The sequence below is a fragment of the Pseudorca crassidens genome, chromosome 2, assembly GCF_039906515.1.
Source record: "Pseudorca crassidens isolate mPseCra1 chromosome 2, mPseCra1.hap1, whole genome shotgun sequence".
NCBI classification, from domain to species: domain Eukaryota; kingdom Metazoa; phylum Chordata; class Mammalia; order Artiodactyla; family Delphinidae; genus Pseudorca; species Pseudorca crassidens.
The window spans coordinates 7,707,349-7,720,522 of NC_090297.1; the positions used below are offsets into that span (position 1 = coordinate 7,707,349).

Sequence of the window (13,174 nt, forward strand, 5' to 3'; positions counted from 1 at the left end):
TATGAGGCGACTGAGCAGATACGATTGATTTTTCTGGGTCAGCGGATGGAAAAGGGCATAAATAATCCCTAAAACAATGCTCCTTCAGAATCAGGTCTGCTTGACTTTGGAGTCACTTCCTGCCTCCTGCCTCCCCGCCTGGTCCTCCCAGGTGCTCAGCTCTCAGGCTTCTCTTCTCTCTACACACTTGCTCCCTAGGTCGTGTGTTTCACGGTGAGGATGCTGGTTGGAGTTTTGCTGTAAGAGTAATTCTTTGCTATGGGACAAGGTCCCGGGCACTGCAGGACCTTTAGCATCTCTAGCTCGTGCCCATTGAATGCTAGTGATGTTTCCCTCCGACCCTGGGTCACCATGCAACCGGAAACATTCCCACACGTGGCCTGATGCCCCCAGTTGAAAATCACTGCTAGCTGATCTCATCTATTCCAAGGCTTTAGCTGTCTGTATTCTAACAACTCCAGAATGTGCCTCCCCAGCTCGGCTCACTCCTGATTCAGGCTTACATAACCAGCTGTTGACCTGCCCCTGCCCAGTGGTCTAATAGGATCTCAAACCTGACTTGTCCAAAACTGAGCCCTTGATGTCGTCCCCCAGATCTCCTCTCCAGACTGCCCTGTCGCAGGAAGTGCCGACCGCATTCTGCTCATTGCTCTGGCTCAGCACCTTCTGGAGTCTTCCTTGATTCCTCTCTCTCCCAGCAAAGGCCCCTGGGCTCTGTCCTAAAGTATGTTTGTTATCTGACCTCTTCCCCCACCTCCAGCTCACTACCGTCTCTTAACCTGCATTACCGGAGTAGCCCCCCATTTGGTTTCAGCCTCCACCCTTGCCCATGTGCATTCCAGCAGGATGGTGTTAAAATCTGTCAGCCTCTCATCCCTGCTCTGCTCAGAGACCTTCCAGGCTTCCCGAATTCTCACACTCTGGGCCTGGAGGGCACTGCAGTCTCGGCCCTGCCCTTCCCCTTCGTTCATGCTACCCTGCCCCCACTCGCCTCCTTGATCTTCCACCGAACAGCAGGGCCTTTGCACTTGCTGTTCCCTGAGCCCTGAGTGCTTTTCCCCTGGATCTTGCTGACTCACTTCCTTCAGATACCTGCTTAAATGTTACCTCCTCAGAGAGGCCTTCCCTGACCACCCTTTCCAGACTAGCACCCCAGCCCCAGCACACTCTTACCCTGCCGCCACCCCAGCCTGGCTTTATTTTTCTTCATCGTTATGGGACTTATCCGTATCTGGGTGGGTGTCTGTTTATTGCTTATCTCCCTAACTAGCGTCTAAATTCCATGAGGTAGGGAGCCTTCTTGGTCACATTCTGTGCTTCATCTCCAGGACCTAAAGGAGGCCTGGCCTGTGGAAGGGGCTGGATCACACGATTGATGAATGAATGTGACACCCACACACACACTGAGGTGGTTCTCACCTTGCTCTCCCTCCATCCTCCCTGCTTCAGCCTTTCGTTCCTGACCGAAGGGCGGTGGGCAGGTCACCCAGCACTGGTGCAGGATCTCCACCGGGCACTTACCCAGGGGGCACTCGTGTGGCTACATCAGCTGTTCTAGCTGTTTCCCCTCCCCCAAGGTAAAGTAAACAGGCCTCTGAGCAGATGTAGGAATTTAAGCCCGTACTGATGTTTCTGTATTTGGTCTATCACAGAGCCTTCAGTAGATTCCACCTTATTTTACCCATGAGTCAAATACACTTTATTGTCTTGTTTCCCAGCCTATGGCAGAGTAGAAGGAGGAGGATGGCACCAGAGGCAAGCATGCTGACAGTTGTAGAGGTTGACAGCCTAACCGATGTGGAGAGACAAAATTCAAAAGCTGAGCAATCTACAGGCCCTTGGTGTTGTGGCGAAACCTATAGGCCAGTGTGATAGTGCAGCACGCCTGTGGTTTTCAAAATAACGATGACTACGCAGACGTTGTTATTGAGGAAGGTGAATATCCTTTATTAGCACGTGTATCAGGCAGGATGTAAGAATCACTTATTGCGTCCTGCATAGAAGCTGATGGTGAGTTCTTTTATCATTGAGGAAACTGAGTCTCATGTAAGTTAAGTCATGTGCCAAGGTCCCCTTATTCAAAGCCCTAAGACATCCGATGGCAAAAGGAATAAACCCCAGTTATCTGGGAGGTTTGCTGTACAGGTTGTTGTATCATTCCCTAAGTATGTTGGCTGTATTCTGCACTTCCCCAGTTATGAGCTGACTGTATTTTTCCTTCACGCTTGGCGTTTGCTGAGCTGCTGACTGTACTGAGATGTGTCTGGCATCTGTTCACTGTTCCCCAGGATCAGCAGCAGGCCCGCCAGTCCCAGCTCGCTCAGGATGAGCGCGTTTCACGCTCGTATCTTGCCCTGGCGACAGAAACCGTGGACATGTTCCATATCCTCACCAAGCAGGTCCAGAAGCCATTCCTCAGACCTGTGAGTAGAACCTTGGGGGTATTTGTTTTGTCTGTTGGATTCCACATTCAGAGTCTATCACTTATAACTAAATAGAGTAGTTGTTGAAATCCTGGGTGTTTCAGCACCACAGTCACCGATTGGTGAGATTCTGTTACCGATTTTGTTCCCAGTTATGCTAATCGATACACACAACATTCTATCGATAGTCTGAAGTCTACGAAAGGTCACTTCCAAGATAACTTATATCACTTTCTGCTGAGACAGCACATTGGATTATTAATGTTGAAGCTGTGACGTATTTTTGTCATCGTCGACTCCAGTATTTTATTTATAGGAAAAGTGTAGGTGACATCAATTGGAAATGAGACTATATTAAGTAGAAATAATTGATAGTGTATAAGATCTTTGGTTCTCTTCACTGTAGGTTTGTTACACTCAGGAAACCAAAGGTTAATGAGAGCCGTAATTAGGGTTTATGATAGGGCAAAGGTAGCCAGATTGTTTGGCCATGACTTGATTGATGAGACCGGGATCCTGTTTCTGAAATCGAAACTGAGGGGCATAAATGAAGATCTCTGCTTCTCTTCAACAATCCCCCGCAACACACACACACACACACACACACGCACGCAAACACACACACAGAGTTTAGAAGTCTTATGGTGGGGCCGGGGCCAGGATAGTGAGGAAGGCAAGAAAGGGGCCTGAGATTTGGTAGTGACTTGCCCACATGGAGACAAGTTTACAGTGGGATATAATTTTACTACACGTCTCCTCCAGTTTCCCTGTTTACTCTCACCTCCATCATTATCACTACACCCTGTCCTACGTGCAACTCAAGAGATGAGCCCCCTCCTCTGTCCCCTTTACATTTCATGTCTCTTCATAAATAGATTTCAGTGCAAGAGCAGCAGAACATGAAGCAAAACAGTGCATCACTGAAAGCGTAAGAACACTCAACTCATTTAGATAAGGTACTTCAGACACTTGCTTCCCTTAAAGGTTTGCAAATGGACTTCTTTAAACTTTTTCTATAAAGGCCAGACAGTAAATAGTTTAGGCACTGTAGGCCACATGGCCTCTGTTGCAGCTGCTAGCTATGCTGTTGCTGTGTTCCAATAAAACTCCATGAAGTGAGGCATCAGGCCAGATATGTCTTGCAGCTAGCAGTTTGCCAATCCCTGCTCTAAGTCATGTTTTATTTTGTGTTCAACTACTCCGATGGCAGTGCTCTTTGATTGTTCAGAAGGTCAGAAACTATAAAAATTGCTTGAGACTAAATTATCATAAAGCCTATTTTTAGTTCTAAATTCTTCATTTTTTGTAAAGGACATTATTGAAAGCTAAGTCTATTATTTTCATGTCAATTAAAATTAATGTTTTTCAAGACCTACTCTTTGATCTGAGCTCTCCATACACCTGGGTCACAGTCTTCTGCCCCCCAGCCTTTGCCTGTGCCTGCTTTGATCTTTCCTTTTCGTTTGCTGCACTGTTTTCACCTTCTTTGCTGGTTAACACAAAACTCTCCCACTTCAGGAAAAAAAAAATTACCAATTATATCCTATTCTTATCCCTCCTTTACCTCACAGTTTCTTAACAATTAAATACAGGAGTACTTTTTACTTTGTGCAAAAGCAGGTCCTTTAGAAGCCAAATTTAAGTTGAATTTGTATAAATCCAGTCATGAAATTTAATGAAAACCTTGTTACTTAAAGAGAAGCTTTCACAGCTCATTTTTTATGGCCAGTGTTTAATACTCTATAAGCCAGGTTTTCCTATTTCAGGTTTGCTTAAAGCATTGTATGCCCACCTGTAGTAGGTACTGTGTCACCTTGTGGGGTTATAGCGTATTATTTCATAATTAGTTTTTAGTTGTTTCATTTAAGTTTGTCTTGTCTCACTGGCTAGATTTAAAACTATTCAAGACATAAATTTTATCTTCTACCTCTTTTATATTTCTTCACTCTTTGCATCTGATAAATAAATAAGAATAGTGCATATTGCCTGAACTGTCAGGGACTTGAAATTTATAGAAAAATAATGCATAAAATGATGGCTGAAAGAGCATACTCCAGAAACTTTCATGACACGTGTGATGATGATGGAATTATGAATAGTTTCCCTCTTTTACCTATTAACAAATTCGAAGTGATCCTTGTTTTTATAATAAAAGCATGAATTTAATGAAAATGTTGCCTTTTTGGTATTTATAAATATTCCATCAGCATGCAACATTCTATGAAGTATTAGAATTACTGGAATAGAAACGGAGAGTAAAGAAAAGTTTGAATGGAGTGTCCTTCTTCAGCGTATGATATAGCACATATAAGGGATTCTTTGAAGATTGAGCCTGCCAATTCCTGTTCCTCCACTGAAATGGGAGTTTTGGGTCCTTCTTGCTTGTCTCAACAGCATGAATTGTCCTATTATCCTGTGATTTCCTAGGAACTTGGACCCCGATTGGCTGCGATGCTGAACTTTAATCTTCAGCAACTCTGTGGTCCTAAGTGCCGTGACCTGAAAGTGGAAAACCCTGAGAAATATGGCTTTGAACCAAAGAAGCTGTTGGACCAACTGACGGATATTTACTTGCAGCTGGACTGTGCCCGGTTCGCTAAAGCCATTGCTGACGACCAGGTTAGTGCCCAAGGGAACAGTTTCAGAGGGAGCCTGGAGTTCAGGCTCCTGAGGTGGGTGACTTGAGTTTGCTTCCCTGTGGATTTCCTGGCAGACCCTGCGCGATTACATATCCATCTGTTCTTGGATTTTCCCCACTTGAAATCAAGGAAGGTGACACTTTTCAAAACATGGTTTGAGAAGTTTTTAGTATGTAAATAGAAATAATGGCCACAGTAGCAAAGGGAACTTGTCTGGTGTAAATGGATGTGACTCAGTTGTTTTCCTTTGGGCGTAAAGAGCAGATTTGGCTCTCAGATCCGTCTCCAGTTGAGTTTGTACCCATCTTACTAAGGGCCTCACTCGACAAATCGGTTATATTTCCAGAAAGAGCCTGGTTTTCGCAGGGAATCCAAATCTTCTTCCCAAGAAGGAGATTTAATAACAGCTTCAGTGCTGCCATTATTTCTGTGGTTCCAGGTTTCAAACCGTGTACGTTATCTTTACATTCTTCCCTCCTTTATGCCTTGCGTCCCTCTGATCGTATCCATTTTGTGGTTTTCATTTCCACAGCTACCAATTTAGTCCAAGCGGCCCCTGTCCGGCCTCGATGTTTAATTTTTCAGTATCTCATGAAGGGCTTCCCCTCCCTCCACGGTCCTGTGTCCTGCAGCATCTTCAGCGTTATAATAACTGATGTTATTAACCACACATCAAGTTTTAGCCACTTTTCATGTTTTCACTTGTAATCCTCACAGGATCCTACGATTGAGGTTTAGTTGGATTCCTTGCTTTTCAGGGAGGCACACGGAGGTTAACGAGCTGCACAGTTGATGTGAGGCAGAGGCAGGACTCCCACCTGGCAGTCTGGCCCTGAGCCCATGTTCTCAGCTTCTCTGCTCTCCACTTAAAATGCCCCCAAAGTGCCATGTCCGTTTCAGTCTCCGCATCTTTGTTCACATTATTTATCCAAGTATTAACTCACATCTCAGGGTAACCATCACTAGGCATTCCAGAAGGTTCTTTACTTATATCTCATCCAAAGGTCAAAATAGGGGAATTGTAGGTACTTTTTATTTTTCAATAACAGCTTTATTGAGACATAATTCTCATACATGGGTACTTTTGGATAAAGCAAGAGATGTGGTCTTGACAAAGCACCTGCAATGGAAAAAACCACATATGTCTAAAGCAGTTTTTCCATAAAAAGTCACGTTAAAAGAGCAGGTTAGGTGTTTGCAGTTACTTTGGGTAGATGCTAAAATGATTCTCTAGCCTACGACTGTATGATGCCACACATATCGAGAAATGGAAGATAAGCGGTAGCCTTAAGAGGGACAGGAAATGGCAACGCTCCCCAGGCAAGGTCAGGTCGTCTGCTTGGGCAGCAGGCTGGCTGGAGCTGGGCCTCTCCGGCCCAGCCAGAGATCGGGTGTGAGGAGTGCCCGGGGCCTCCTCTGCTTTCACTGTCAGGGACTCAGAAGGGTCGTTTAGCCTGCTCCCTCTTCTCCTGGTAGGTCTTGCTGTGGCTACCACGTCGCAAGCGGTTATAACACGTAACATAAAGTTTGCAGTGTGCATGAGCACAGCACACCCACTGAGACGGTGCAAACCAAGTGGGTGACAAAGGAGTGTTTCCGAGTGCTTCCAGCTGCCTTTCCTTGGTGACCAACAAAACGTCCACACTGCCTGGTAATGCCTATGGACTGTGGTGGTGGCACAGGTGGTGGCCTGTGGTGGCACGTGGCTTGAGTCACAGGCAGTGGTTTCTGCACAGTGACACGTGGGTCTTCTCGAATGTCTAAATAGCCCTGTTCTTGCAGACACGTGAAGCAGGCACACAAGTGCCAGCGGCACAGTGGAGAGAAAAACACTCTTGCAGTGGTTTATCTGCTGCCTTGTACAGTGTGGCGTTTGTCTTCATTGTTGGACACTTTCCATTTATATGGGCTGTAAGCTGATGAGGAGCCTGCCCACTGGATTGTTTCGGAAGAGGGGCTGGGGGCGCTGGGGGTGGAGGGATGGAAGACTAGAAGGCTCCAGGGAGGTGGTGGAATTTCATCTTCTCCCTTGGGAGCAGCGCTCTTGCTTCGCTCTGGTTCCGTCTGGTATGTCTTGTTTTCCTGGGAAGACAGAGGAGAAAAAAACAGCAGCCGAGCAAGGGAAGAAACTGAGAGCCTTCTCTCCTGTGCACCGAGAGCGGGCGGAAGACAGGTGCCCGGGAGAGGTGACAGAAGGCCCCAGCGCGAGGAGCCCTGAGCCTTACACTCACAGGCCTGAGGAGAGAGCCCCTCGTCAGAGAGGAAGTGCGACAGGACAGTTGTCCCTGGAGCCCAGGAGAGAGAGAGGTCTTAGCCTGACACAGTGAGCTGCACTGAGGGCCAAGTCTGCCTGTGGTTTCCGGGCAGATGGACGGCAGATCTGTTGTTCATGGAACGCTGTCTGTTCACACCATGTTCCATTAAACAACAATAGTAATAAAGAGCCCACGTAATGGGGACTTCCTGGTGGTCCAGTGATTAAGACTTCGCCTTCCAGTGCAGGGGGTGTGGGTTCGATCCCTGGTCAGGGAGCTAAGATCCCACATGGCTCCTGGCCAAAAAACCAAAACATAAAACAGAAGCAATATTGTAACAAATTCAATAAAGACTTTTAAAAAATTAAAAAAAAAATCTTGGGATTTCCCTGGTGGTCCAGCGGTAAAGAATCCACCTTCTAATGCAGGGACCACAGGTTCAATCCCTGCTTGGGGATCCAAGATCCCACATGCCGCGGGGCAGCTAAGCTCGTGCGTCACAACAACTGAACTCGCGTGCCTCAACGAGAGAGCCCGCGTGCCACAAACTACAGAGTCCTTGCGCTCTGGAACCCGCACACCACAACTAAAGAGAAGCCCACGCACTGCAGTGAAAGATCCCGCATGCCTCAGTGAAAGATCCCGCATTCCTCAACGAAGATCCCTCATGCCGCAACTAAGACCCGACGCAACCATAAAAATTAAAAAAAAAAAAAAAAGAGCCCATATGAATCTCACTTCTCCTATGCAGCGTTCCTTTTTTTTTTTTTTAATAAATTTATTTATTTATTTATTTGGCTGTGTTGGGTCTTCATTGCTGCACGCAGGCTTTGTCTAGTTGCAGCGAGCGGGGGCTACTCTTCGTTGCAGTGCGCGGGCTTCTCATTGCGGTGGCTTCCCTTGTTGCGGAGCACGGGCTCTAGGCGCGTGGGCTTCAGTAGTTGTGGCATGTGGGCTCAGTAGTTGTGGCTCGCGGGCTCTAGAGCACAGGCTGAGTAGTTGTGGCACACGGGCTTCATTGCTCCACAGCATGTAGGATCTTCCCAGACCAGGACTCAAACCCATGTCCCCTGCATTGGCAGGCGGATTCTTAACCACTGCGCCACCGGGGAAGTCCTGCAGCCTTCCTTTTTTTTTTTTTTTTTTTTTTGAGGTGAAATTCACATAACATAAAATTAACCATGTTGAAGTGTGTAATTCAGTGGCATTTAGTACATTCACAGTATTGTACAACCATCACCTCTAATCACCCCCACAAGGAAATCCCGTACCCATTAAGCAGTCAGTGTCCCTTCGTCCTCACCCCAGCTCCTGGCAACCACTAAACTGCTTTCTGTCTTTATTTTACCTATTTTTACATTTATCTATTAGCCTATTCTGAATATTTCATGTAAATGGAATCATACAGTGTATAACCTTTTGTGTCTGGCTTCTTTCATGTAGCATGCTTTCGAGGTTCATTCATGTTATATCACGTATCTGTACCTTACTCCTTTTTACGGCTTAATGTTTCATTATATGGCTATACCATGGTTTGTTTGTTCATTCATCCATTGATGGACATTTGAATTGTTTCCACCTTTTGGCTGTTATAAATAGTATCCTGTGAACATTCATGTAAAAGTGTTTGAATACCTATTTTCAATTCTTTGGGATATACTTAGGAGTAGAATTTCTGAGTCATATGGTAATTCTATGTTTAACATTCCCACCAGCAGTGTACGAAGGTTCTAATTTCTCCACATCCTCGCCAACACTTGCTATTTTCTGTTTTGTTTTTTTATTTTTAAATAGCCACCCTAGTGGGAGTAAAGTTGTATTTCACTGTGGTTTTGATTTGCATTTCCCTAATGACAAATGCTGTTGAACATCTTTTCGTGTACTTGCTGGCCATTTGTATATCTTTTTTGAAGAAATGTCTGTTCGATCCTTCATCTTTTTCTTTTTCTTTGGCCGCACCCAGCAGCTTTGTGGGATTTTAGTTCCCTGACCAGGGATTCAACCCAGACCCTCGGTAGTGAAAGCACGAGTCCTAACCACTGGACCACCAGAGAACTCCCCTTCATCCATTTTTTATCTTATTTATTTATTTTTGGCTGCATTAGGTCTTCATTGCTGCACGCGGACTTTCTTTAGTTGCGTCAAGCGGGGGCTACTTTTTGTTGCAGTGTGTGGGCTTCTCATTGCGGTGGCTTCTCTTGTTGCGGAGCACGGGCTCTAGGCTCCCGGGCTTCAGTAGTTGTGGTGCATGGGCTTATTAGTTGCTCCACGGCATGTGGGAATCTTCCTGGACTAGGGCTCAAACCTGTGTCCTCTCCATTGGCAGGTGGATTCTTTTTTTTTTTTTTTGGTACGCAGGCCTCTCACTGCTGTGGCCTCTCCCGTTGCGGAGCACGGGCTCCGGACGCGCAGGCTCAGCGGCCATGGCTCACGGGCCCAGCTACTCCGCGGCATGCGGGATCCTCCCAGACCGGGGCATGAACCCACGTCCCCTGCATCGGCAGGCGGACTCTCAACCATTGCGCCACCAGGGAAGCCCGGCAGGTGGATTCTTAACCACTGTGCCACCAGGGAAGCCCCTATCCATTTTTTATATTGGATTCTTTCTGTTTTGTTCTTTATATATTCTGTGTGAGTTCTTTATATATTCTGGATACTAGACCTTTATCAGATACATGATTTGCAGATATTTTTATGTTTAATTTCTGTAGCCATTCTGTAAGGTCCTTGAGGTCAAGAACAACATCTTGGGACTCCCCTGGTGGTCCAGTAGTTAAGAATCAGCCTGGGCTTCCCTGGTGGCACAGTGGTTAAGAACCTGCCTGCCGGGCTTCCCTGGTGGCGCAGTGGTTGAGAGTCCGCCTGCCGATGCAGGGGACACGGGTTCGTGCCCCGGTCCGGGAAGATCCCACATGCCGCGGAGTGGCTGGGCCCATGAGCCATGGCCGCTGAGCCTGCGCGTCTGGAGCCTGTGCTCCGCAATGGGAGAGGCCACAACAGTGAGAGGCCCACGTACTGCAAAAAAAAAAAAAAAAAAGAATCTGCCTGCCAATGCAGGGGACATGGGTTCAAGCCCTGGGCTGGGAAGATCCCACATGCCGCGGAGCAACTAAGCCCAGGCGCCACAACTACTGAGCCCGCATTCTAGAGCCCACAAGCCGCAACTACTGAGCCCGTGTGCTCTAGAGCTCGCACACTGCAACTGCTGAGCCCACGCGCCACAACTACTGAAGCCCGTGCGCTCTGGGCCCCATGTGCTGCAACTACTGAAGCCCGCACACCTGGAGCCCGTGCTCCACAACGAGAGTAGCCACCACAATAAGTCCGTGCGCTACAACAAAGCATAGCCCCCACTTGCCGCAACTAGAGAAAGCCCGCACACAACAACCAAGACCCAGCACAGCCAAAAAAAACCCACAACATCTTTGCTTCCTCTCTGACACCATCCACACTGAACTTGAAGCAGCAGCTCAGTAATCTGTATTTGGTCGATTCATTGGCACCACTGCTCTTTGAAACTGAGTGCCATGTCCTCTTATCATAAGTACCCTTTGATTTCTTATTTCTGTTTTTTTGGCTGTGCTGGGTCTTGATTGCTACTCACAGGCTTTCTCTAGTTGCGGCGAGCGGGGGCTACTCTTTGTTGCGGTGTGCAGGTTTCTCATTGCGGTGGCTTCTCTTGTTGCGGAGCATGGGCTCTAGGCACGCGGGCTTCAGCAGTTGTGGCTCGTGGGCTCAGTAGTTGTGGCACACGGGCTTAGTTGCTCCGCAGCATGTGGGATCTTCCCGGACCAGGGCTCGAACCCATGTCCCTTGCATTGGCAGGCGGATTCTTAACCACTGCCCCACCAGGGAAGTCCCTACCCTTTGATTTCTGATAATGCTCACTCCACTGCTCTATCTTAGAAGTTGACTTAACAGCAGGCAGAAGTCAGTTGGTTAAAAACTCAATCATCTTTTGAGAAATAGAGTGGGTGATATTTTCGAGAATAGTAAATGGGCTAAGAATGACTACTTGTTTACACAGAGAAGTTCAAGGTGAATCGTCTCAGTAGTGTGGATAGCAGCACCCACCCTGTGCGTTTTTGCCCTTCCAACATCTCACCATAACCCTTTGGCCATTTATCCCCTGTGCCTCTTCCCAAAGGGACGGGGACTGTAGCTTACCTGGCTCATAATAAGTAGACACCAAATCAAGTATCTGTTGACCTAATGTAGTAATTTAGTTTCAGAAAACTATAACCGAGGCTCTCTGAACTTTTCAAATTATTTTAAAGGATTATTGCCAGGCCCAAGTGCCCTGCTGGCTTTTTGTCCTCTCCTCTCTTTTCCCCTGAGTTGCATGGATTAAATAAGGGGCGTGGCTGTGTGTGGAGAGAGAAAGCGAGCATGTGCACTTATTTAGAAACTGAAGTTAAAAAAGAACCGAAGAAAGACTGAGGACTTTCATTCCAGCCTTCTAAGGGAACACAAGTATTGAGATGAGTTCATCCCATGATGTTCATGTGAATCCTCGTTTAGAAATCACAGGTCACAGATTATGGTCCTGTCATTCAGAGTTTCAGATTTAGTCATTCCCCTCCTCCATTTGCATCACTGTCACTAAAGTGACAAGCATTCAGTGATTTTGCCGTAAATGCAAAATACGATATACTTTGATATTTTGAAATGGCAGTGATTTGTATAAATTAGGCACCTGTGGGGTAGGTGTTACTACCCCCATTTTACACCTGAGGAAACTGGGGCTCAGGAGAGTTAGAGCTTTCTCTAAGACCACACAGCAGGTAGATGGTAAAGCCAGGATTGAAACCCAGGCTTGCCTGGGTCTTTGGTGGGCGCTTGCTGTGTAGACCAGTCCTCCCACTCTCACAGGCATAAACCCTGTCTGCTCCCGTCAGCAGAGCCCCTGACATTTAACAGCGTTGAACTGAGAGATCTTAAATAAGGATTGACAGGGAATGGGAGAACGCGCTTGTTGATTATGAACTATATTGGGTTGTTTTCACCATGTTTACCTTTAGGGAAAAGAACTGAAATTTCCACCTCCTCTCATAGGCTGCTAGGGCTCAGTGCCTGGCAAGGACTGAAGTAGACTTTCAGTCCTTCTCTTCTTAATATTTCCTTCTCTTTTTAATATTTAAATTTTAAGAGAAATGGATGTTTGCTATAAAAGTAATTAAAACTTTTTAAAATTCCCCGCATTTGCCTCAATCCTGAAGCCCTTTCCAGAGGCCTTGTACAGTTTGGTGCGTATTAGCCCAGTCTTTATGTATTTATAGCCATGTCAAAGTATTTATATATGTACATTAGAATTTTAGGGCTTTTTTAGAAAACAGATGATGCTTTGGGTATTTTCTGCAGCTTGCTTTTTTCCACTTAAAATATATTTACGTCTCACGGTGTCTTTCCTCATTTTCAGAGATCCTACAGCAAAGAATTGTTTGAAGAAGTTATTTTGAAGATGCGGAAGGCAGGGATCAAATCCACAATAGCGATAGAGAAGTTTAAACTTCTGGCTGAGAAGGTGGAGGAGATCGTGGCCAAGAACGCGCGTGCAGAAATCGACTACAGTGACGCCCCAGACGAGTTCAGAGGCGAGTGGGCCCGCTTTTTTCACGTGGAATTCTTTGATTTGAGTTAACTTGAAACATATAACATTAGAAGAGGACATTCTGTGCTCTCATTACTTTTTTTTTTTTAATTTAATTTATTTTATTTTTGGCTGCCTTGGGTCTTCGTTGCTGTGCGTGGGCTTTCTCTAGTTACAGCGAGCGGGGGCTACTCTTCGTTGTGGCGCGTGGGCTTCTCACTGCAGTGGCTTCTCTTGTTGCGGAGCACGGGCTCTAGGTGCGTGGGC

At 46.5% G+C, this 13,174-nt stretch overlaps 1 protein-coding gene across 5 annotated transcripts in view; it reads left to right on the forward strand.

The window, feature by feature from the left end:
* UBE4B (ubiquitination factor E4B) overlaps window positions 1-13,174 on the forward strand; it is a 107,790-nt gene that overhangs the window by 92,062 nt on the left and 2,554 nt on the right. For 4 of the 5 annotated variants that reach the window (XM_067719765.1, XM_067719774.1, XM_067719782.1 and 1 more), the window contains 3 exons: window positions 2,289-2,423; window positions 4,851-5,042; window positions 12,737-12,911. In XM_067719765.1, the coding sequence (XP_067575866.1) occupies window positions 2,289-2,423; window positions 4,851-5,042; window positions 12,737-12,911 (502 nt within the window). Of the gene's footprint in view, window positions 1-1,718; window positions 1,897-2,288; window positions 2,424-4,850; window positions 5,043-12,736; window positions 12,912-13,174 lie in introns of those variants that run through there. The other variant, XM_067719795.1, reaches the window with a different exon arrangement.